Source organism: Episyrphus balteatus, chromosome X (genome assembly GCF_945859705.1).
Source record: "Episyrphus balteatus chromosome X, idEpiBalt1.1, whole genome shotgun sequence".
NCBI lineage: Eukaryota > Metazoa > Arthropoda > Insecta > Diptera > Syrphidae > Episyrphus > Episyrphus balteatus.
The window spans coordinates 7,900,473-7,927,214 of record NC_079138.1 but is presented as its reverse complement, the minus strand read 5'-3'; the positions used below and the strand labels follow the sequence as shown (position 1 = coordinate 7,927,214).

The 26,742-nt window shown below is 33.7% G+C and overlaps 3 protein-coding genes across 4 annotated transcripts in view; all 3 read left to right on the top strand.

Moving 5' to 3' along the window:
- Positions 1–4,509: 4,509 nt before the first annotated feature.
- On the top strand, positions 4,510–4,917 carry LOC129920546 (uncharacterized). Its single transcript, XM_056001865.1, has one exon. It carries the CDS (start codon positions 4,510–4,512, stop codon positions 4,915–4,917), a length of 408 nt encoding a protein of 135 aa, XP_055857840.1.
- Positions 4,918–8,228: 3,311 nt separating this feature from the next.
- Positions 8,229–17,636, top strand: LOC129920545 (uncharacterized). The gene is made up of 2 exons (XM_056001864.1): positions 8,229–8,990; positions 17,568–17,636. Exons 1-2 carry the CDS (start codon positions 8,229–8,231, stop codon positions 17,634–17,636), a joined length of 831 nt encoding a protein of 276 aa, XP_055857839.1.
- The window catches only part of LOC129920712 (RNA-binding protein MEX3B), a 27,050-nt gene continuing 12,096 nt past the window's right edge, over positions 11,789–26,742 (top strand). The window contains exon 1 of one of the 2 annotated variants that reach the window (XM_056002251.1): positions 11,789–12,825. The gene's annotated coding sequence lies outside the window, so the exon portion shown is untranslated. Of the gene's footprint in view, positions 12,826–23,665; positions 24,352–26,742 lie in introns of those variants that run through there. The other variant, XM_056002252.1, reaches the window with a different exon arrangement.

Here is a 26,742-nt window from a genome sequence, read left to right as displayed (position 1 = left end):
TAGTGCGAAGACCTCTGACATTTTAATAATATAAATTTTGGGATTGAGGAGGTTTAGGGACGAAAAAAATTATTAAAATTGGTCCGACTTCTTTGTAAATGAGAAATCCGATTTGAATTAACATGAGAGGCGAATGACGCAAGATCATTTGCAACATCAGCTGGAGTGAGATTGTACTCTTCATGATATCGGACGTAAATTGATCTTAGCAAATCTGGGTTGGTAGGGAGACCTTCTTGTTGAATGGAAACTATAAGGTTTGTTCTAGTAACCCCATCAACAATAACGGAGTCATGTTTGTCATGTAGGTAAGCAAGGTAAAGGCGAATGTTAGCATAAATTCTACGATCACGAAGACGTGAGAGGACGTAACGACCATCATCGTTAAGGTCAACAAAATGTTTTGTTAACTTGGCTACTGGTGGGGTAAGAGGATCTAAGAAAGGGGGTGAAGATATATGAGGATTATTAAGGCTGGAGGAGTTTGAGACGGAGCAGTTGGGGTACTGTTGTGAAACGTTATGGGTGAGAGAAAGTCCAGACGTTGTAGTGATTGGGGGACAGTAAGAATGAGCTGTTGGACTCAAAGTAGAAGAGGGTGCAGGGTAAGAAGATGAGGAGGTTGTAGAGTATGAAGAAGAGGATGTTGGGTTTAAAACGTGAGATCGAATAAAATTGGGGTAGTTCTTTACCGAGGAGTTTACGGAGTATTTAGGGTTGGGACAGCTACTCGTTTTTTTATTTCAAACTTTAAAATCGAAACTTAACATGTTCCTGGGATTTTAATTTTACATTTTGGTGCCAAAACCCGGGAGCTTAACAGTTTAATTAATTTAAAGAAACGCTTCAAAACTATCGAACTACAAATATTTCTCCATTTAAGATATTTGCGATGCTTTTGCGACTTCTGTCAATCTTTTATTGACATACCCGCCAATGTGGACGTAGATTACTTCCGTTATTTAGAAAATTGCCCACAAGTTACATTTAATAATATTCAAATTGATACTTGTAAAGTATCCCATTTTCTTTCATTACTACATGAAGATTATTCTGTCGGACCAGACGGTATTCCTGCAGCAGTTTTGAAAAATTGTAGGTCAATTTTATCTCTTCCACTTAAACTTATTTTTGAATTATCTCTCAAGTTAGGTAAATTGCCTAGCATTTGCAAACAAGCGTTTATTACTCCTGTTTTTAAAAAAGGAGATAAATCCAAAATAGTCAATTACAGACCCATATCTAAGCTGTCTTGTATTCCAAAGCTTTTTGAGCAAGTCGTTTGCGATAGCTTGGCGTTCCACTGTAAAAGAATTATATGCATTCAACAGCAAGGCTTTATGCAAAAACTATCGACGGTTACAAACTTGCTTACTTTTTTACATAAGTGTTCAAATACGTTAGAAAGTGGACAGGAACTTGACTGTATCTATACGGACTATTCTAAGGCTTTTGACCAACTCTCCCATGACATTATCAAATTTAAATTAAAAACTCTAGGTTTCCCTTTAGGCTTCGTTAATTGGATTTCTTCTTATCTTGAAAATAAATCTTATCAAGTGAAGTTCAGAAACGCTCTCTCAAAATCGTTCATCGCAAAATCAGGTGTTCCGCAAGGAAGTCATTAAGGACCTCTTCTTTTTATTCTAGCTATAAATGATGCCCCATAGCGAAATGCTCATTTTTGCAGATGACATGAAAATTTATAAAAGTATCAAATCGGTTAATGATCGGAGGCTTCTGCAAGAGGACATTAATCATTTTTCTATATGGTGTAGTAAGAATAGCTTAGTTTTGAATCCAATAAAATGTCAGAAAATGACTTTTTCAAAAAAAAACCTGCTCCTAGTTTGTATGAATATAAAATATCCCAACACACATTACAGCGTGTTCAGAGCTTTAAAGAGCTAGGGGTTAATTTTAGTTATAATCTTGATTTTTCCGACCATATCAACGTCATCGTGAATAAGGCCTTCTCTATGTTAGGTTTTGTGAAGCGTTGGTCAAAAGAATTTCAATATCCTTATGTGACTCTTTCCCTCTAAAATTGTTTAGTACGCCCCCACCTTGAGTACGCATCGCAAGTCTCCTTTCTAAGACTGGAATCAGTACAACGTAATTTCATTCGTTTCGCCATTAAAGGACTGCCATGGTCTGATCCTCATAATGTTTTTTTCTTAGTGTACGTTTTTTGTAGTTATTATTTGCTTACTAACTACTAACACTGCACTAAGTGATGTGCCGGATAACACAATTTTGTGTTGGCAAATGGTTGCAAGACGTTGCTTGCTATAAGCGCTCTTCGGCTATGAACTGATAGTGTAAAAAAAAAAGATAACATTTATCATAGTCCTAGATGGATTTAGCAAGCCGTTCATCCTACCCTGGTCAAGTGACCAAGCTTGTGAAGGCAGCAAACGAATATTTAATTTCTGAAGAATCTGAAATTAAATCCAACGCAGAAAATCTTGATAAAATCGAGGACGAGCTGGAGGTATTTCTGGATCGTCTGCTCGTTTACTTAAAGCAAACAGCGAGTTCAAGTCTTTGATTAAACCCGAAGACTTCGTAAAGGAATCAGAAGCTGTGGCTGACTATAACGATAAGGTAATAGGGGTAATCACGCGGTTGAAGCATAGATTGTCAAAAATTCGGCTACTGCAAACAGGTCCACTTCCAGAAGCATCACGTGTCCACGAGACTTCTACAGTTGTTCCTAATACGATGCAACATGCGGTAAAGTTAAAAAAATTATTTCTTAAAAGATTCTCAGGTGATTATAAAGACTGGGTTCCATTTTGGGGGCAGTATCGTACCTTAATTCATGAAAATTAATCATTAACGACCATCGATAAGTTCAATTATTTAGAAACGTCACTGTATGGAAGAGCTGCAGAAACATTAGCTGGCCTAACGCCAACAGAAGCCAACTATAATTGAGTTGCTCAAATAGGAGTACGGAGATCACTAAAAAATAATCGACCATACAATGCAGCAGCTTTTATCAACACCACCAGTTAGTTCTAAAACAGATTCTGTTGGGCTGAGACGATTGTATACATCGGTTCTAACCTCAACTTGATCTCTGACATCTTTGGGTGTTCCTTCGCTACAATATTTTGTGATGCTCAAAGGTGTGCTTCTCCGATGCATTCCGAATGATCTTCGTGTGGATTTGCATCGTTTTTACCACAGTCTATCTGGCAATCTTCAGGTCGAAAACTCAGACGAAAATATGGACGACTTAGCTTCAACATCGGCATCTGAAATCACTTCTACAAAGTCAATCGGCAATAAATTCTCTACATTTCTCAAACGAGAGGTCGAAGCTTTAGAAAAGGCGAATGAAGCAAAAGGTTACTCTGCTCGTAATCAGTATCAACCAGGTACGAGTTCTTGACAAGTCAAAACCGCTGTGGGGCTGTTTACGGCAGGGGAGCATGAAGATTCGTGCTTCTTTTGTAAAAGTAAAGATCACGCAATCACCGAATGTAATTGCTTACCGAACTTATCTACAAAAAAGAATTGCTTCGCACTGATGGTAGGTGTTTTCGTTGCTGTACGAAGGGACACAATTCTAAAACCTACAAGGTAAAACGAGTTACTTACAGTACTTGCAATGGGCGCCACGCAACAAGCATGTGCGATCCTCTGTTCATAGCCCGAATTAACGAAGCAAAACAAGGTACTGGTAGAATTGGTGGCTCAGCTGAGCCTACGTCACAATTATCGAAAAAGCTAAGTATGCCATCTTCGGGTCAAAATACTTTTAATTTGTATACTGCTCAAACACTTGGACAGTCATGTAGTGTTTTATTACCGACTGCTTGTGCATTTGCTGGAAACGGGATTTCTAACAGAAAGTCGTTTATTCGATTTGTCATGGATGGTGGGAGCCAAATGCCTTTTGTAAAATCATCTGTTGCTCGCTGCATTAATTTGTCACCGACCGGTTCTCACAATTTGAGTATATTATCATTTGGAAGTGATAAGCGTAAGCCAAACCGGTTATGTAGTAAGGTAAAAATAATCTTACGTAGCCAATATAATAATCGTACGTTCGTTGTTGAAGCGATTGAATTGAAGTACCCGAAATTTGTGTTAATGCTCTCGCTGCGCCCCCGAGTCAATTGCTGGAAACATCTTTGAATGGTTTACCATTAGCAGATTCTCGTACTTAAGGAAATATACCAGAAGAAGGCATAAGTCTCCTAATTGGTGCTGATTACTACTGGCAATTTGCTACGGACAAATATAAGCGAATCACCGATAAACTAACAGCAATAGAAACTGTATTTAGCTGGACAATTCAAGGACCATTGCCACAAACTGAAGTTTCCAAAACTAGCATTACGTCTCTAGGTATGCGTCTGCGAAGAAGCTAGTAAATTTTGGCAACTCGAAGTTCTGGGAATTGCTTTAACATCTAATGAAAATGTCAATACAGATTTATCTCTTAATATTCGCAGGTTAGATTATCGCTTTGAAGCATTGCTCCCGTGGAAATAGATGGGTTTACTTGATGACAACTATCCAGGGGCCCTACAACGTTTCAAGGCCTTCGTCAGAAAACTTTGCGTTAATAAAAAACTTCTGGAGTATGACAACGCGCTTAAGTGGAATGTGCTCTCAAGTGGAATAGCCGAACAAGCACCGTACCCAATCGAAGGCGAACGTGTGTTTTACATGCCTCGCCGTCCAGTCTACAGGGAAGACAAAGAAACAACGAAATTGCGTATCGTTTTTGATGCGTCAGCTCATGACTCTAATCAATATTCGCTTAACCAACAACTTGAAGTGGGCAATAATCTGTTACCTGATATTATAACGATTCTACTAAATTTCAGAATTGGTAAGATTGCATTAACAACAGATATAAGGTCCGTTCCACACTCAGTTTGCAACTGCCGAATTTAGTAATTTTTGGTTATTTTTGGTCAGAGTCTGTTCCCAACTTCAAACATTGTGTAGAAGAGAGCGCTCACGAGAGAGTAAAAAATGTCCCCACCCTGACAAATTTAGCCCAGAGAATTTCTTCCGGCAGAAATATGAGTTCTGTCAAATGAAAAGTTGACGTATGTCAAACAAATAAATTGAGAAGAAAACAAATCAAATTGTAGTGATTTTTTTGAATTGAATCGCGTTTACGTGTGTTTGCATTAAAAAAGTGTTAATGTTTATCGAATAAAGCATAAAATATGAAATTGTGTTGTATAATGGTGTTCAACTTGTTCCACACTTTTTGGCAGTCTTTCGTAGTTTTATTTACTTCTGAGAGAATTCTCTCCCAACTCTCATTAATTTGACAGACTGCCGAATTTAGTGCACAAAAAGTCTGGAACAAACCTATAGAAAAGGCTTTTTTACAGACAATGCTGCACCCGAAAGACCGCGATAGTCACAGATTTATTAGGTTTTCGGATAAATTAACGGCCATTTTATTCACTAAAAAATACATCTGGATGTAAACAATGTCAAATGTCAAAAATAAATCCAATTCCATAATATTCACTACTTAAATCCAATCTTAAATCCAATTTTTTAAATCCAATCTCGTTAAATCCAAACAAATTTAAACTGCTCTCTGGAGGTCTGTTTAACTTTATAAATCTAGATTTAAAATTAATTTTCAAAGTGTTCAGTTGTTTTTTCACGTATTTTGTGAAGGAAAAATAAAGATAAATGCAAATTATACAAAATTTATTGAATAAACATATAATTTTGTTTTGAGTGAATAATATGACCAAAATATTAAATCCTTGGATTTATAAAATTCAAATTTAATGGATTGGATTTAAAATTAACTTAAATCCAAACTAAATCCAGAGTGAATAATATGGCCGTAAGTAACGTTGACAATCTTCCTGATATAGAGGTATTTCGAATGACTCGTGTGACATTTGGCTTCACTTGCAGCCCTGAGCTGCGTTCTTTTTCTAACAATAGTCAACTATTGTTGTTATGTCAAAAAATATTGTTGATGTGTCATTGTTAGAAATTGTTGGGTTTTTTACAAATCATTTAGGAACGATTTATTGTTACATATTGTTAAACTGTCAAACCATTGTATATATATTCTTATAGTACTCTCATGAAGTAGAATTTTCTGTTTTGCGTCACCACCTCAGGGATCGCTAGTTTATTTTATGTTTGAACCTTATGCAGAAAATTGAAGTGCAGATCTACCAAAAGATGTCGCTAAAGTATTTTCATGGATTGATAGTACTATAGAAATATATATACAATGGTCAAACCACCAAAAAAAATTGTTTCGAGAATATTTTTATTTCCATAATTATAACAAAAATCATGTTTTTTTAGTCAAAATAAATTCTCTCTCATCATAAAATTACAAAACTCTGTTTTTATTTTCTTTTTTTCCGCTTATTTCCAAATGAAAAAAATCTTTAGGTTGGTTTTGTAAACAAAACATCCACTTTGACACATCAACAATCTCATGAGTCTTCAACTCATATCATGGAGGTGAGTTGGAAATAGTTACGATTTGTAACTATTTGACACTTCAAAACGAGTTTAGGAACGATGTTCATCTGTCAAATAGTTACAAATCGTAACTATTTTGTAGTTTAGGGACGACAAAAGTTAACGATAGTTAACAATAGTTAACTATTGTTAGAAAAAGAACGCACTTCTGGTCATTTGGCTGTCACAATTATAAAGGCGATTAAAGCCAGAACCATAATTGGCGGATGGAGTCGGAAGCTACTGTCAATTGTTGTTGTTTTCTTTGTATTTTCCACAAGTTTTCATCCGTCGAGTGCGGTTGCGAGCGCTGTTCCCCTCCGTTTGCATCCTACGATCCGACAATTATAGTTCTGGCTTAAAGAAGCTGAACAAACATACCCCCGAACGTGCGCTCTTCTCCTCAAAAGTTTTTATGTAAACATCTAGAGTGGGACGAGCTCTTACCTGAAGATATGATTAAAATTTGGATGACATGCTGCCATGAAGTGAGCGATCTTCGGAAAATAGCCTTTCCACGTCATGTGATTGTTGGTAAGAGAAACGTTGATATACATATTTTTGCAGATGCGAGCCAATATGCTTTCGGAGCCGTAGCCTATGCAAGAACCTGTGACGATATTGGAAATATTTTTGTGCGTTTCTTATGTGCTAAAAATAGAGTGGCACCTCTAAACAACAAAAATCAGAACGAACTTACCATTCCAAAGTTTGAATTAACAGCTGCTCTCGTTGCAGCTCGTTTATTACATTACTTGCAGAAAAACTTGCGTGTTGAATTTAATGATACTTATCTATGGACAGATTCGAAAATTTCATGGTTTTGGATTACTGGTTCCAGTAAATGTTGGAAATCATATATTGAAAACAGGGTCCGTGAAATAAGATCCATTTCAAAGTGGAGACACTGTCCAGGCCTAGAAAACCCAGTAGACCTAGTCACAAGAGGTATTAACGCTAACGCTCTTATAAATTCATCTTTGTGGATGTCTGGACCGGATTGGTTAAAAGAAAATCAATCAACATGGCCAGAAAAAGATATCAGTATTACCACCTTGATGACATCTTTACATGTGACTGAAGAAATTGAAACTAACTCCGCTTTAGTTGAGTTAAAAAATATTATTACTCCATCTATGAATCCAATCGATTTTAGCACTTGGAGGCATCTGCTCCGAACGACCGCTTACTTTTTTGGTGCATTTAATTTCTTTAAGACAAAAAAAAAGTTTCCAACTTTTCTTACGGCCGATGAAATTATAGCTGCCGAAAAATGCTGGATAAAATATGCCCAGAGGCAGCATTTTAAAGATGAATTAACCTTACTTTTTAATAAAAAATGTATTCCATCAAGTGCTGATCTGGCAACTCTTCAGGGCGTCTTCAGTTTTTTTTCAGGATTAAGTCCAGAAGAATCTCATCCGTATATTATGCCAAAATCATCGCACATTACGAAGCTGATTGTAAGAGACACCCACGAAAATCTATTTCATGCTGGAACGAATTCAGTGCTTTCAAAGCTTCGCTCAAGATTCTGGATACTTAAAGTAAGACAACTTGTTAAAAATATTATTAAAAATTGTTTTGTTTGCAAGCTCCTTCAAGCTAAATCAGCATCACAACCCTTCGCTCCACTTCCTAGAGAGCGAATACTGCATACAAGGCCTTTCGAGATCACTGGTGTGGATTTTGCTGGTCCGCTTTATGCGATCGATAGCACCAAATAATCGAGGAAGGTCTACATAATGCTACTTACTTGTGCAGCAGTTAGAGCAGTGCACTTAGAGGTGGTTTTGGATCTGACAGCCGAAAGTTGTCTTTTGGCATTGAGGCGTTTTATTGCGCGAAGAGGTGCACCTCGGATTATATATTCCGATAATGCCAAGACTTTCAAAAAGGCATCTACAGAACTAAGTCATAAACTTAAATTGAAATCAAATCCCGATTTTCAATGCTTCTTAACTGATCAACGTATTACCTGGAAATTTATCGTCGAACGTGCACCTTGGTGGGGTGGATTCTGGGAGGGTCTAGTAAGAGTTGTGAAACCTTCATTGAAGGGTGCAGTGCTGAAAGCAACTTTATCTATCGACCAATTTACTACTCTTCTTACTGAAGTTGAAACTGTAGTCAATTCACGACCTCTTACGTACTGCAGTGATGATTTTTCGGATTGTGCTCCATTCACACCTGCCCATTTTCTTGGTGTTCAAGGAATATCTGGTGATTCTACACCCGAACAGAATTTTCAACCCATCAATCAAAATACGCTGAGATCAGAGTGGGCACAACGTTTACAGAATATTTCAATATTTAAACGTCGTTGGTTTAGAGAATATCTTCAACAGTTACGCTCTTTACATCATGAGAGACAAGCAGCATCGACCTACCTTGCAGCTGGAGATGTTGTTCTAATAGAAGATCCATCTTTGCGTAGGATACTCTGGCGATTAGCGATCATCCGAAAAACATTTCCAGGGCGAGTCGGAAAAGTTCGTGCATGTGAAGTACGATTACCTAATGGTTCAGTTCTTCGAAGACCAGTTCAACTTTTGTACCCTTTGGAAATAAGTTCTTATATAACTCGGCGGCGGAGGATGTTGAAAAATATTAAGTACATTTTTGCACCTTTATATTTTAATCCTTCGTTCACTTAAATGATTTTCGATGTAAATTGAAACTAGAAATTAGAAATTGAATATTGTTTTTATTTGACTTTCGTTAACCTTAACCCTAGATAGCTAACCTTCGTCGATTTGACGAACAATAATTTTATTTTTTCTGTTTTCTCCGAAAAAGGAGCTTCCGATTGGATTCTCAATTCGTGTAACCCGTTTGTTAAAAAAATCATTTTTTGCGTTTTCTGTTAAATAAATAACTACTAAACATGAATTATTTAACTTCACAGAAATAAGTTAATAACTTTTTCTTAACGGCGCAGTTAAAAATCATTTCGTCGTTTTGACGGGTAGATAAACGTACTACAAAATAAGGTTAGATTTTTAGGGTTAAAATTAACTCTATATAAGATTATAAATATACATTAGGCTGGGTCACAAATGTATGGAGAAATTTTTTTTGCTGATTTTTTTACGGGCACAGTGATGAAAAGGTGCCAAACTGTGAATAGAACAATAATATAAAATTTGGTTATAATCAGACTTTATCTTCTGCCTCCGGTTGCCCAACCAAGTTCTCTATGAACTTTGGTCCTAAAACCTTAGGAAAAAACTCAGGCCTTTTTCGAACCATTCTAACTTTTGTTTCAATAATGTCAAATATTTCACACTCGTTTTATTTGTTAACATAGTCCAAATCAAGCTCCTCAAAAGCTACGTAGGATTAGTAGTTTCTGAGTAAAAGGCCTTCAAAAATCGCAAAAAGAGTAGCTGATTTACTCACTAACACACTAACTAACATTTGTATGTATATGATAAAAATTATGGCAAACTCCTAGTTTTCATAGAAACTTGTTATGGTCATGGATCTTGTACTTCAAGATCCATGACCATACAAAGAAAAAAAATGGAAAAATTGAGATTTTACATTCAGGGGGCGTGGTAACCGCCGTTTTTGGTAGAATTAATATCAATTATTAAAAAGTATACTTCTGAATACCCTAGAATCTTGAGACTTGGTAGAATTGTAGTTAATGCAAAGGAAACATATTCAAACTTACGATTTTCTAAAAATAATAAAAGAAAGATATAATATTTCATAAATTAATTAGTAATTCTTAGAAAAATGTAGTTTTGGTTTTTTTTTTTAATTTCTCAAAAACGACAAAACATTTTTGCATCCGGTTTTCTGTTTTTGCTGACAAAAAATAAGAGCATTGAATTTTGAAAACTTAAATAGTACTTAAGAACATAAAATTTTGAAAAAAAAATCCGTTCGCAAATTAAAAAAATTTTTTTTCAAAATCTTGATTTTTAAAATTAATTAATTTTTCAAGAACTTTTATATAAAACAGCTTTATTTGAAAGCAAAATAAAAAAGAGATTTTGGGCTTAACAAAAAGGTATAACATGTTGTTGTAGGTATAACCGTTGATTTTTAATAATATTTTTTCCTAATTAAATCATTTTTTTTAGAAAATTGCCCCTCCTGACTAAACGGGGCAATTTTCTTGTCCGGACCCAACCTACACGCTTAAGCTTTTTGGCACATGCTCCTAAATTAGCTTTTATAAGAAATGAGATAATAATAAATTAAGCAAAGCATGTGTGGTTTTTAGGCAAAAATCAGCTTTTTCAAAGATGAACCCACAATCCGGAGGCACTTAAGGTTAAAATAATGAAATGAAATTTTACTTATAAGCTAACCGGACCTTTTTGAAAATCCAAAAAATTGTAAAGTTACGTCATTGTATACGTGGGACCTAGTAGGCCCAAAGCTTAGTTTAAACTAAACCTATTGAACTTATTATATTTATATTATTTATATATGTGCTAGGATGCATTTTGAGGTTGTTAGAAGGTACATATTTAGAAGATTATTTCAATTGAAAGAAAGAAATTGCAATTTTATTCGCGTTTAGTTTTCTTTTGGGCCTGTCAAGCCCCACGTGTGCACTGGAGGGTTAAATAAAATTTTCAAACACAAAATATTAAGACTTAGAAAAAAAGTTTTTTTTTTTTACTAATTTTTCTAAAATAGGATGCTACATACATACATATAGTAAACAAAATACATAAATGACCATTTCAAGTCATTGGCGTAATTCTATAGGTTCATAAATTTGGAACCAAATACGAACAAAATATTCTCCAAGTTTCTAAAGTAAAATAATAAAAATAAATTCAGGGCAAATATTATGTACTTAGTTTTGAAAAAATGATACGAGTTTTCCGGATTTTCTTATTTCTATCTGCTTTGATTTTCGTTTTTTGTTTTCTCTCCTAAAAGCCCACAGCAGCTGCAACCAAAATTGTTTTTAGTTTTCAAAAAACGGACCTAGGTACTAACTATCAAAATAATTTATTTAAAATTGAAATTTGGCGCGAGCCATCGCCTACTTACATGTTGTCTTTAACATGCATATTGCTTAGCCCCGACACCGTTTTTTTGTTAAGCCCAATTGTAATAAAAAAAGACATTTAAACATCCCTAATAAAGAAGACACTAGAAGGTTAATATTTTTCCTTTATTTACATTTACTTTCCGACTCCCCGCCTAAAAACCCTGATAAAAAACTAATAATTAATTTATCCTAAATTTACATCAATTTTGCATCACTGTTTTCATAGACAGTCGTCTTCGCACAGACTGCACAAATACTCCTCACTTCTTTATGATGAGGACAAAGAAGTAAAGAGGACTACGCAATATCCAACTATTCCGCAATTTCCCTTTTACACAAATCGTACCTACACAACACCACTTTCTTCCCTTCCAAAAACAAATTTTAACTTCATCATCAGCCAGGCTAGGCCAGACGGCATCGGCATCAACATTTTTAACATCAACAACGACATCGAAACAAGGCAAGCAAATGCAATGAGAATGACAAAAGAACGGCGGCGGCGGCCAGAGAAGAACCTGAGCCATATCTAGAGTCGGGCCCAGAGACCGGACCGAGACCACCATCAACATTCCGGTATATTTTTTTCATAATCCGCACCACAAGCACGACGCCTCAGTTTGCAAAAATATTTCGCGGACGTTGGATGTGTTAAAAGTTGCTGTAATTTTTGCGCGACAAACAAGCTCTTTTTGAGGTGTTGATGTTTTTTAAGACCAAACATTTGAAAAATAAACAAAATCAAATTTTTTTAATTTCCTCAAAAAAAAAATATAGCTCCAAAATTCGTACCTAAATATTAAGAAAAACACAATCTCAGAGAAAAAAGTAGGGAGCATTTAAAAAAAAAATAAAATTTTCGATTTCTTGGCGAACATGCGTGCGTGCGACTGTGTTGATATTTTTTTCAAACAAGAATAAGTTTATACTTCCTTGACACCGTAAACAGTACCACTACCATCAACCAACATCATCATCATCTCGTCAGTGCAAAAAGGACGAGACGAATAAAAAATACATCCAGCTTTTTTATCGGGTGCTCCCCTGACCACCCTTTTTAATCTTTCTACTTTCTACTTCTCAATTATAGCACAAAACAATTTTCAAGCAAAAAAAAAAAAAAAAACAAACAGCGAAAAATACGTTTTGCCTGCAAACACCGCAACTAAGAAAAAGGAACTTTTGGTGATTTTCTCTTTGTTCATTCGCTTACCATTTTTTTGTTCTTTTCTTCCTTCCTTTTTTGGGTTTGGTTTATTTTCAATTTCGCTGACCTCGAGCCAACAACAAAGAAAAAAACAAAAAAAAAAGGATAAAAAGTGAGTAGTCTTATATCAAAATTATAGAAAAAGAAACAAAATTCCATTTCTATTTATTTTTTGCTCCTGTCCTGAGTTCTTTTTTGTTTTTGTGTATTTTTGAAATTATTGGTACATACTTTTCTCTTGATACTAGCTTCCTTTTATTTTAACTTATCCATCTCTGAGAATAGCAAAAAACGCGGTTTTTTCCCCCACCGGAAGATCCTTTAGAAAATCTCATTTTGAGGGGCTCCACGAAAATGACGGGCGACTTTCCATTAAGGGCGCACACCTAGAGTTCTAATAATTTTTTTACAGTGAGCTTAGGGTCTCAATAGAATACCTTTAAAATATTAAGGTAAGGAAACACTCCTTAGTATGAATAAAAAATAAATATTTAAGTTTTTCATACAAAATGCATGCAAATGACGACCACGAAAAATTTGAAGTTTGAGGCGTATAAAAGTGAGATAGGTATGGGAGGGGGGGGGGGGGTATGCTGCCCCCCTGCAACCCCCCTACTTGGGCTCACTATAGGATTTGAGATGTGGACAAGTTTGGGTATGTAAAAAGAACTATTAAAAAAAAAATCGCGGTCGTAATTTGCATGCATTTTGTATAAAAAAATGAACTTCAAAAAAATTAATTAAAAATACACGTTTCCTAACATTAAAATTGTTATTTGTATTACTTTTAGTTATTAATCTTTCAAATAAAAGTATTCGCGTATTAAAATTCGTGCGACCCTAAAGGAAAGTTGAGCCGCGAAATATTTTGTTTGCTAAAATTGTCTTTCTGTTTTTTTTAATGTTCCCTTTAAAAGGTTCAGTATTTGCATTAGCTAGTAAATACAATCACAATGGCGCAAAATTTTAAACGATTTCGCTAAAGCTAATTTAGTAATTTACTAAGTTAAAAATCAGTCTGCTTTTGACTTTTTGTAAATTACTAAAATGCCTTTAGCATTTAAATCGTTTAAAATTTTACACCAATAAGTTTGATCCTCTTAGTAAAATGTGTTTAATTATAAGAATTATCTGCTCTACTTTAACTGCCTATAACTTGCTCGCCTATAAAGCTATTTTCCAAACTTTTGCATCTGTGTACTTACACTTTCTATATTGCACCTGTTTACAATGTTCAAAACAAAAATGTTTTCTTTCTGTTAGGTAGTCCTGTCAATGAAGCGAAATTAAAAGCAAGATTGACTGCAAATGGAAAACCTACTGTCTACAAAAATGTTAAAAAATCTTTTAACTTTTAATAATAATTTTTTGTTTAAAAGATCGTTTAACTTTTAATTAAAATTTTTTGTTGAAAAATTCAACAACTTTTATTTTTAATTTAATTTTTATTTTGTAACATAGGTAACTAGTTTTTATTTAAATGAAAAAAAAAAAAAAAACTCTTAGGTTATTTAAATAATTAATAAATTGTTTATTAGAAAAGAAAAATGCTGATCAGTAACGAACTTTTTTTGAACAAAAACAAAAGTAGGTAACTAATGGGTTGTAGTTTGGCTAATTTAGAGCCTTGTCATAAAAAAAGCACTCAAAAGTCATGAAAAAATAGTTTATTTTAAAAACAAGCAAATTACCGCGCTGACATCGCATCACCTCAGAGTAATTCAAACTAGGGATGTTGCGGATGTGGATTTTTTCACATCCGCGGATGCAGATGCGGATGCGGATTTTTGAAAGTTAACATCTGCAGATGTTTAAGTTAATTAATTTAAACAATGATACAGTTATAAATTACATTTTTATTATTTGTCTTTATAGTGAGAGAAATTAAAAAGAGGTGCATTAGACTTAATAAAAAGTAATACCGCCACCTTCTCTGCATCAAGTCGGTTACACAGAGGTTGGTTAGTTAAGCCCGCGCTACTTTGTACATAATTGTTCCCTAGAAAAACTGCCTTGTGGAGTGTGTTGAAATTATCGTTAAAGACTTCACTGGCACTGGCCCTTTTTTTGTCCGGAAAGAAAGATCTATATTAATAGCCTGTTTTCGCCCCAAATTTGATAATTTCGCAAATTACGTCAGTTCGAATTCCAAATTCTAAAAATTTCCTATACAATTTGAAATTCAAAATTAGATAATTTGCGAAATTATCTAATTTGGACTCTAGTGAAAACGGACTATAAATTAACACTTTTGCATTTTGTCTGTGTTTTGCCTACAAAAATCAGTCACAGACCGTTACTGGATGTGAATCCCATTGGTACGCGCCATTCCCCGGCTCCGCCCAACTTCTTTCTTGTCGCAACTTTGCATCCGCATGAAAATCCGCATTTATTATTGCGGATGCGGAGGCGGATCTCCCAATTCATGCGGATGTTCCGCATTTACGGATGCGGATGCGAATATTCGCAACATCCCTAATTCAAACATCGTCTAAGTGTTTGAGAAATTTTTTTTCCATTTTAGTCACAATGGCAAGTACATACCATTAATTTTGGTTCTAAAAAAATTCAATTTTAGGCTGCAGTTCAAGAAAGACTGATAGACGGAATGACAGAATTGCGAGACGCACTTTTATTCCTTATTCTATATCATTTGATTCATAGATACCACGAGTTTGATTTGTTTTCGAATCCTTTATCCAGAAAGTACTAATTAGGTATAACCGTGTTTTATTGGTAACTCGGAACTTAGAGCAGTAAAATGTATACAAAGCAAAACGCTAAGGATAGACATTCATTTGTTGCGGTTTTTAGTTGTATATTTATTTTTTTTTCTGAATAAAAGAAATGAAATGAAAAAATTATTCACAAATAAAGGTAATCATTTCATTTGTAATTGGTTTACAGTGTTATTGTATGTTTACTGTACTAAGTACTGCGTTGCCAATAAAAATTGGCTCATGTATATCGCTCTATCATGAATCTCTAAAGGAATTTTGTTCCCTTTGAATATTTTTGTCCCTCGGAATTTTTTTTGCGACAATGAGTATCCTTCGAAATTTATTTTAGGAAAGAAAAAAAACATGAAATGACAGTTGAATTTCTCTGGAAATTTACTGCCGATATTATACCAATAAATTTCGAGAAAAACTTTTCATGATCATTTTTGTTCCCAGGTTTGAAACAAGGGAAATATTTTTCCAGAGAAATTTGTATGTACGAAGTACATTTCCTAGCAATTTTATGTTTTTAGAATCTGTGTCAAATTCTTTTTGACTGGACTTGGAAGTCTCAAGAAAATATTTTTAAAAGTTATTTTAACATTCTTTAACGAAGTTCTTGTGGTTTACAGTAAAATAATGAATAGGTACTTTGTCCATTTAGAAGTAAGTATTTCAAAATTTATTTAAGTTTTTGTAATGTTGGACACAGTGTATTACGGTGCAACCAAAGCAGGGGCTAGACAGTCTTTAGACTATGTTTGGTTTTTCTTTTTTGTCGTCATAAGACCTACTTAACATAAGGCATGACTCAATATCTTATATATTCAAATATCTATTTAACATTTGAAGCAGAATTCGAACCTTGGTCTGTTCGGAGCAATTTTTTTCCACTCCTCCGGAAATCTTGCACATGCTCCACTTTTTTTCAAATTTGCTCCAAAATTTGATCACAGGTCGGTGAAACCCTGTGCAAGTACATGCGACAAATAGATAGCCCTAATTTTTAAAATATAGCTGTGTGTGCGTGAGCAAAATATATCCTGTGAAAGTTAAGAAGGGTGGATAATTATATGTATGGGGTGTGCTTCTATACTGTACATATACACACAACAGCACTCGCATGCGTAGCAAAATTACAAAAAAAAAAATAAAAAATAAGCAAAACAAAAAAAAACACATCCTTGCATTGTGCTCGTTGTTGTCGTCTTCGTCGGTTTCCTTTCAGGTCATTGCCTTTTTCATATGGAAAAGTTATTTTTGATGCTGAAGTATTTTTCGAATATACCTACAGCAAAAAACTTTTGTCTTTAACTTGTAAGTATTGGTTGCTCGTATAATTTTGTTTTTGAATCAATACAGACAGTTGGGGTTTTATATATGTTTGCAAGTTTTTTATGATTTATTTAAGTCCTTGTGTCAGCCATTTTTGATAGAGAGAGAGTGTTTCAGAGGTTTGTCTTTATGATGCTTTTGGTTTTCCAGACACTATGCTAGTGCTACTTTGTTTTTTTGGCACTACATTATGTCCTCTTTTTGATTAAAAGAAAATGTGTAATAGGTATTTAGCAAAAAATGTTTTTTCTCCATTCGTTCGCAAATATTTTAATTTATGATCTTTTAATAAGAAAGTTGTTTTTGAATAGATTCATCTTTATGTTGTTCTTTATGAGTTTGCAAGCATTGAATGCTGTATTACATTGTTGCTACACAGTTTCCCACATATTGTATGTACATAGAAGTAAGCAAAAAAAAAAAAAAAAAAATTAAAATAAGGACCAATCTCTAGTATCTTATTTGATTTTTAGTTTTGTTTTTTTATGCAAAGTAAGAACTTTGCTTGTGACAATATGAACTCAACCTTTCAATTAAATATAATGTGCACCGCATGGGCGTTCTAACGTGCGCATAGTGTTTTGTTTTGCTCTTGTTTTTTGCCGGGGCTAAGCAATTTGCATTTTAAATACAACAACACCTTAGCCCCATGGGCTTAAACATGAAATTGCTTAGCCCCGACTGGGTTTTTATGTCCAGCTAAGCCCGGTTGCAATAAAAAAAAACCTAATGTCAAAGAGATTAACAAGTAGCAACATCTATAATTAATAATTGTAAAACACTTTTGTTTTTGTTATAGTGTGAACCTACTAATATCGTTTTAACTTGGTCGTCCCCAACTGTCCGGAATTACTCCGAATGGTTCTAAAAATGTTCGTTTGGCACTCAATGACAGTCCTAATTCTGAAAAGAAGAGAAAATCGATTCCGGATTTAAGGACTGTACCTATCTATCTATTGTCAATCGAAATTATACTTTTTCGTAAAATTGATGCATTGATCTTTTTCTTATTGTTCTCTTTTGAACCTACTAGGTACCACAGCACAACATCTGCTTTTTCTTGTAACCCGTGTTCTCCGCAATACATTTTTTTTGTGAGGATTTAACCGGTTAATTGAAGGTAGAGCAGAAATTCATGAGAATCCAAGCACACCTGTCATAAAGACATAAATGTTAGGTTAGGTTAGGTTAACGGTGCTATCAGCAGGAGAGTCGATACACTAATGTCGTTTTCTTTCACTCTATTAAGGAGTACTCTAAATTTTTACTCCTTTTTCTGGTGTGAAAGAACATAATGAGAGTAATTTTTTTTTGTAATTGTGTGTGTGACAAGGCAAAAATGGATAATTTCCTTGAAAAAAATAGTGATAACAGGCCTAGGGAAAACATTTTATGAATTAAAAAAATATTAATATTAATAAAATATGAAGCATAATAAGCGTTCGTTGATAAGTCTGCTTCTACACGAAGACGCAAGGCGCAGAAATCATCTTCAAATTTCCTTTTGATTTTCGTTTCGGTGTATCACGCGCTTCCGCACGTATTATTTTTTTGAAGAAGCAAATTTGACAGTTATTTTATTTGGTTTTATTTTGTTCTTGTTATCGTATGACGACTTCTACAGGAAGACGTAGACGCACGAGATGCACGTAAGAACAAGAGAGAGAGAAAGATCGATTTCTCCTTTGCTCTTATGTGCATCTTGTGCGTCTACGCCTTCTTGTATTTATGCATTTTAATTCCAAAAAAAACCCAAAATATACAAAAACAACAACTCCAGTGAGGTTTATGTGCAACGAAAACTTTTGAATAAATTAAAAACGTTGCTATACACGCAATTAACACACATCCTTAGTTTGATTTTATAATTGTAAAATAAAAATATCCCATCAATGCAGAACAAAATGGGATTTTTTTGTATATGGCACAGGATTTTTTTTTTTATTGATGAAGAACACTGGCGGAAAATTTTTTTTATTCGGTTTTCAATTTCATTTTGGGAAAAGTGAAGAATTAACGAAAAAATGGAAGAAATATATCTGGCGGAATATAATACAGTAGAAAATATATTCATAATGGTTGTTTTTGTTAATAACAAATAAGTTTGAAAGAAAAACTTTTCGCATTTTTCAATTTTCAAACAAAATTTTAAAATGTCAAACTTCAAATTCATAAGTGTGTGTGCAAGTCCCTGTGCAAATCGGTGTAAATCTGACTAAAAATGTGGAGTAAATCCGGGGTACTCCGTAGTACTAAAATTACTCCGGAGTAATTTTTTTTTACACTTTTGTGGCGTCAAAGAACACAAAACCTTCAAAAGTGCAAAAATAAGTACTAAAAGGGTACTCTCATTGGAGTGAAAGAAAACGACATAAGACCATGATTAGTACTTTTATTACAATTTCTTCACTAAATGAAAAATGGAAGTTCACAATTAATAAAATTGGAGAAATTGAAATTCCAGTGTGCCCTCAGAAAACGAAAATCAAACTGATCTTAAGTCTCTTACAGCTAGAATCCATTGGCGGCGGCGGGTACCAGACATTATTGTCGAATTCCAAACAACCAAAAATTCGATCTGCAGTCGACTTGCATTCGTTTAAAAAATTCTCTACTTTTTCCAGTAGAATCGATCCTTTTTAAATCTCTTTTTTGAGACGGATTTACACAGATTTTCACACACACTACAATTGTGCCAAATGCAAAACGTCAAACCAAATTAAAATTTTGTAAAGAAATGAAAAACCAGAGAAATATAAATCATTCTTACGTTGTTTTGTTTTTCATCGGTCATTGGGACACAAATTCATTCACAAAAAGAGATCGCTACCTTTTTTAATTTCCTAAACAGCCAAAAAGTATCGACTTAAGCAGCGATTTTAATAGCGACTGGTAACTAATACCGTCTCAATTTATTTTGTCATTAAACTCTAAATTAATAAAAAAGAGACGAAAGGTTAATGTTTCGTAAATTGATTTACCAACAAGTTCGGCCATGCAAAAACAAAAAAATAAATAGGTTTCTAAGAAAAAAGTAGTTTTGGTTTTTTTTTTATTTCTCGAAAACAACAAAACATTTTTGCATACGGTCTTCATTTCTTTTTTTTCATTAATTAAGAGCACTGAATTTTGAAAGCTAAATTATTACTTAACTACAAAAAATTTTGAAAAAATTATTTTTTTTTTCAAAATTTTGAAAAAATTAGTTTTTTTCAAAATTTTGATTTTAAAAACATATTTTCAAAAACTATTTCATAGAAACAAGATAAATAAACGAATTTTTTGGCTTTACAAAATCAAGTCAACTTTAAATCAAGTTAACAGAACAGTAAAAAGGCTTTAACACCAGATGTTTGTGTTTCATAGGTATTAATAATATATTTTTAACAAAAAAACCGACTTCTTTCTCATAGATTCCATTGTGAGAAATGGACCAACGAAAGTCCTGAGGTAACATACATAAACATAACATAAACAACAGTCGAGAACCTTCTCCTTTTTGGAAGTCGGTTTTAAAAAACATATTTGGATTGCAAATAATTCAGCAACCAGGCCTCCAAGAGGCTTTTGGTTTTTAATTAGAATAGAGCTCAAACAGACCTTTTTAATGATATCTCATTCGATGGACTTGTAGGAGTTTTTTTTTAAACTAAAAGTACCTTTTTTTTCGAAAATCTTAAAAAATAAATTTGTAATCGTCTTACCTGAATGCTTAGGCCTGTTCACTGTGAACTTATATCTGTAAAATAAACCAAAACTCAATGGATTTGGAGAACCTTCTGCTTTTTGCAGATAGGTCTGCATATTTTTTAATATTTACACTTTTTGGATGCAAAATGACAATTTATGAGCCATTTTAATAAATTATTGAATATTTGTGTTTAACGGTTTCTCGGTTTATAATAAGTGTGTTAAGTTTGCCAGGGCCATATGTAGCACTTAACTGACCCGCATCAATTTTTGTTTGTGCTTTTTTTCATGCAAACCTTAAAATAGTGTTATACAGGGTGGCTGAAGAATCTTGTTAATAAGAAAATAATGACGCGAAATTTTAAACGATTTAGTTAATTGCTAAAGTAAGTTACTGATGGGGTTTTCGTTTGGTACAAAAATCAATTTATTTTTTGATTTAGATCTGATTTTGACAATTTTTGCCTTCGTTTGACCAAAATAATTGATTTATTTTTTGATCAATTTTCCAGATCTGGATTTTTCGGCAGATTTACCCCTCTTTTGATAACACGACTATGCAGTTTTATTGGAATCCATCTGTTTGAAAAGTTTTTGTATGATAATAATTTGTTTCGGTTTCAAGAAAGAACTTAAATAGTTTTGAATTCAAATTGAAGTAATTTTAAGATTATTTAATTAATTATATTTTATTAATTTATTCCTCCAGCTAATATTCGAATAAAAAAAAAAACGATCGAATTAATATTTGACAACTGCAATCGTTGCCTGGTTCACAGACCCCAATACACACCAATACTATAGCAAATAAATCAATCTGAAAACGTATTCGTTTCGTAACGAAAAAAATCAATTTATAGATCAAAATCTAAATTTACCCATAATTTAAAAAGCAGACTGATTTAAACATAGTTAATTACTAGAATGGCTTTAGCATTTTAAAACTTTGCATCAATGATTTTTTCAATAATTTTCAATCAATGATAAAAACAGTCCACGTTTTTGGCTTTATAATATTAAAAAGTATTGTATTGGAAGAAGTGACTAGAAACTGAAAGGTGTCACACATTACCCGGAACTTGCGCTTTTTAGAAAAAGTAAGTTAATGTAGTTGCTTACACATTGGCTGTGCCGGGGTCCCTTGATCTCAGGGGCTGATAAGGCGGTTTCTACGCCCCTAAAATTTACTAATGTCGAATTCCTTCCCGTTTCCATTATTGAGCATTTGGACGAGTTATTATAATCTTTTTGAGTATTCGTACGAATACCTTCAACCCGGTGTGCGATTGGACACATCAAACATTTTAAAAATTACTGTCCTGGCCTGAGTGAAAAACTTAAAAAAAAAAACAACAAAATACAAAATAAAAAGAAAAAACAGGGTACGTATAAAGATACCTAAAAACGCCATCTGGTTGGTAGGTTATATGAATGTCGACACTATCCGTGTGCTCGTTTTCATTCATCTTTTTTTATTTATTGTGCCTGTATATTTTTGAATTTTAGGACATTTTTTCCTTTTTGTCCGAGGTTTCATAATAAGAAAAAAAAAACAAGGAGCTGACTACAATTTGAGTTTATTCACTTCCTTAATTGAGTTCAGGTAGACAGGCAAAATGAACCGAACCGAGAATCAGGGGCAATAACAAGACGCTCGTTTTGTATTGATGTTGGTGTTGTGTTGTTAAAATCGTTGTGTAGTGGTGATAATAACGACAAAAAAGCACAGAGAAAAATATCAAAAAACCTTTTTCTCTTAATTCAATTCTTCTGCTATATTTTCGCATATGCATAGGTACATGATTTTGTTGGCTTTAACTTTGTTCGATTGGTATGCGTGCTATTCTGGATTTTTCTTTGTTGATTTTTTTGTTCATTTCTATCTGTTCTTATGTAGGTTTTGTCATAACATCAGCTTCATCAGCGGCGGCGGCGGCAGCAAATAAAGAGGAAGACCATTTTGTTTGTTTTGTTTTGAGCAAAAACCTACCTACCGGTCTGCCGCTTTAGAACATAGACATTTGATGAAGTCACTGCGTACGGCTGGTAGGGTGTCTTCAATAGCATCTAGAGACCCTTTTTAATTTCCTATTAGACACAACAACATATTTCTCGCTCCACCCTCTACTCCCCATCCAATAATTGAGAGCTGGCAAATATTTCTTCTCTCTCAATACACGTCCGAATGAGGAATCAATTTTTGAGAGATCGTTTCCAACGCGGCTCTGGAAAAAAAAGTTTTCCTGTATTTTTTAACGGTTTATTAATTGTAATAGAAACAAAATCGAAATTAAAATTTTTAGAGATGCGGTTGAAAAAAATCTAACACATTTTGCAGACTATTACAAAAAAAAAAACATCTGCCAAATACCTAGTTGGGTTCTTATTTTTAAAGAATACATGCTTGAAATTGTAGGTTTCTCCGTTGAGAGCGAGAGAGAGATCTGCCCCGAGAGAAATTATATCCTGTAGAGTAGAGTCGCAGTCGAGCTGTGTATGGAAAGGATACTCGTATTTTTAAAGTGTATTAACCCCCTTTTTGTTTCACCCTTGATTGTCTGGCTTGGTTCTACGTTATTTGCCGCTACTCTTTTGAAATAGGGTTACCATTGTAAAATTTCAACGACATTGAAAAACAACCGTTATGTCATTTTTTATTTTATGAAATTATAGGCTATAATAAACCAATAACTTTCTGGGACGTACCCTATTCATAGAAAATTAAAACTCAATTCTAACACCGCTGTTCTAATATTCGCTCGAATTTGAAAACGGAAACGAAAATTGAATCCGTTTTTTAGAGAATATTGTTTTCCGGTAGCAAATTGCTACCTGGATTGAAAACGGCAAACATTTTGTCGGATTGTAGGTCCGTTCGATTTTGGAAACACCAATGAATTCGCAAAATGTGTTCGAATATGAAATTCGGAGCAGCTAAAATTTGAAAACGGGAGAAAATAATATTCGAATGGAAATCAGAACTGCTATGAAAATCAGTTCTCTATGAAGAAGAGCTTCTTTCAAACCTGTGGAATAACTCCAGTCTAAGTTTGATCTCCTTCTAAAATATAACTATTAATATAGCCCCTTGAAGCTTGTATATACAACCTTCCATTTTCCAGGAAACATGAAATGTTAAAATATGTTTCAAGTGAGCAAAATCGTTTTTTAACAAGATCAACATGGACCATTTAAACCAAAATAAATTTAATAAAACTCGGGAGTTTTCATACTAAGCTAAGGCAATGCATCTTAATAAGTTAGTTGGGTATGTAGCTTACGTCAACTAGAAGGTATGGGTAAAATAATGCATTTTTCTATATTGGTCGTGTCTTGTAAAGGGTAGGTATCTATAACACGTTTCTGGTATTTGATAAAAACTCTCGAATATTCCTTTTGTCGTAGGTAATATCTATTCAGGCTTATTGGATTCAATCAAATCATGAACAAAAAGGATCATTTCTCTATTCGCAAAACAAAAATATTGAAAAAGATCCTTCAAGAAAGAAAAATGAAAGAAGGAAATAATTTTTCTACGTAATACTAATGCATTATATCGACATAACTATGCCTGGGGAAGAGAATCCTTTTTCATCATGTCCCTTTTTTGTTGAAATCCTGCATAGCGGCAGCACTGGCACTCAGGTAGGACTTGGACGCCGAACTGTAGCTGTATCTGCGCATATTTTTTTGTCATTTTGTATGTGCGTGTGTCTGTGTGAAAAATCATCACATGACTGGGTTTTGGTTGCTTTCACACAGCTTCAGGAAATCAGGATATGTCAGTTGATTTTAACTTTCGGCGGTTAAGGACGTTGATAAAATTGTTTGGTCTAAGCGTTCATTGTTGCTTGGGCGTGCACAGATGAATCTCGTGCTTTATGCAAAAAGAGGTTGGTTTTTTTTTCGATAGGATTCTTCCTTTTTTGCGAAACTATGTTTGCTTTTTCATGTTAAAATGTTTCGAGAAATACGTAAAAACAGTGCTTTTCTATCGTAGATAAATTTCTTTTTTTTTTTTTTTTAATTTTAAAAGAAGAACTTTGTTCAAAACAATTGTGCATTTTAAATATTGTTGTTTTGCTATTCGGTGCTCGGTACTCACTCTCTCGCTTTCTCTGTATCTATTTTTATAAAAAAAAAAAAACATTGAGAGGAATAGAAGAAGGTACATTTGCGGCGAAATTCAAAGTGAATGACCGTAGTGTATGTGATATATCCTTATTTTGTTTGTGTGCGTGATTCGTTTATAGATACGCTTCCAAAGGATAGTGAACTTTGTTGAAATACCTAGAAGTTTTAGTTTTGTGTATGGAAAAAGAGTTTCTTGTAACTAACATCACGTTCATGTCGTAGCTACCAGAAATTTCGTGTGCAATCTCACAATAGTGTAAAGATTTTTTATTTAAGGTGTGTTTCTCCTTCTTTCTTCAGATAAATCCTAGGGAAATGCCGGCAACGGCGCATTGTTTCCTCAAAAACATAATTTTCATCCTATTTTATGTTACAAATATATGTAGATACCTCTATCTAGTATTATTTGGAAATATATTGGTTAAGTATTAATTTTTTTGAAAAAAGCAGTTTGCAAATTAATTGCAATCCAGAAAAGAAACAAAAAGAAATGGACTGGAAGTCGGACTAGACTAAGCCAATTTGATTATTATACTTGAAAACATAGATACAAATATTTTATGTACTTAGCACTAACCTAGACATAAATAAGCAAAATAATACGAAAAGCTGGATTTTGGTATTTGGTACTCAAATAGAGATTCTGAAGCTACCGTTTGATGTTATAAGTAAATTTGGCAAATATTCCAATCAACTAATTTGTCCACTGTGAGATTATGTTTATCCAGCAAACATAACTTAGAGAAGATCAGATTTTCTCCAGTTTCTTTAAATTTTAAGTTTTTGTTTGGACTGCCATACTTTATAAAGTCGTAATTTCTACAAAGGAATTCCACAGCTTTTGTCTGCATTGGCCGAAATAATTGATTTTTTTTAAATCGTAAATGAGCAGATGTATCCTAACACAAATACGTTATATAGTTTTAGGCTTACTTAGCACGGAAATAAAAAGACAGAACTCTGTCTCTAAGAAATCAGTACAATTCGTTTGTGAGTGCATAATTACAGGGTCGAGTTGCGGTTAAATTGTTAACTTGATGTGGGTGGTATCCTTAAGGCTTAGAGTATGAGAAAATGTATTAAATAAGAACATAAGAAAGTGAGTTTTTTTAAGTATGAATTACACAAAACCAAATACAGTTGAATTCGCTTATAGTCACTTCACTTATAACGACATTTTGGTTATAACGACGAAATTTTAAGGAAAAGTTTGTTGCGGCACTATTGCTTACAATATTTGTTTCCCTTGGATATAGCGACAACCGCTTACAACGACGGAAAATTTGTCTCCCGTGAGTGGTCGGTATAACCGAATTCTACTGTAGATTGCCAGAACTAAAGGGCGCCAAGCAAGAAAAAACTTTGCTTTGTTATAATTTGATGGATAGGTTCTTTACAATTAGGTAAAACATTTGCAAATAAATGAATTGAATTGATATTATTATATATGAGCTAATAGTCCCAGAAGCTTGGCTCTTTTTAAAGCAACATTACCATTTAATTTTTATAACTTGTTAAAAAATAATAATAATTATAAAATAGTATTGTTATTAAAAATGTATTTTTCTTACACCCACACTCTCGGAAATAGAAATTAAGTTAGTTAGGGAATAATATGATGCGAAAAGTAAAAATAATTAAAAATATTAACATATTCACAAAGTAAAAACAAAAGTGCTGAAAATTGACCTAAGAACTATCTTGGAATCAACCACCACATACGATAGTATTTATTTACCGGTCATCTAACATATAAATATGTATATCCGGTTGCAGAGCCTTACATGCTTATTTATCGCAGACAAAAGTCTCAGATGATATGAAGGTCTCACAGCTGTAACGGACCAAGTATAAAAAAATAAAAAAATTCAAATCTACTACCAAAAACTGCGCAAGGGGTAACTCTATTAAGATCTGTCGTTCGTTTAGTCAAAAAGTTGTATTTGTATTGTATTTGTTCAAGAAAAATTTTCCCCATAAGATTCAAGAAAAATTTTCCCCATAAGATTCAATGGTAGCGTATTTACTTTAATTCGTTATGTCTCCGAATTGACTTTTTGTGACTTGGTTGACTTCAGCCCTTAGCCCTCCATATTACTTTCGGGTTGATGTTTTTAAAAAGTAGATTTTTGAAGAGTGGCTCTGGTATA

What these genes read in the sequence shown, in the direction of transcription:
- LOC129920546 (XM_056001865.1), top strand. Translation starts at nt 4,510, where the DNA reads ATGGGTTTACTTGATGACAACTATCCAGGGGCCCTACAACGTTTCAAG.
- LOC129920545 (XM_056001864.1), top strand. Translation starts at nt 8,229, where the DNA reads ATGCTACTTACTTGTGCAGCAGTTAGAGCAGTGCACTTAGAGGTGGTT. An exon ending in GAAAAGTTCGTGCATGTGAA is followed by an intron (nt 8,991 to 17,567) that starts GTACGATTACCT and finishes TTTTTGTTATAG; the next exon opens with TGTGAACCTACTAATATCGT.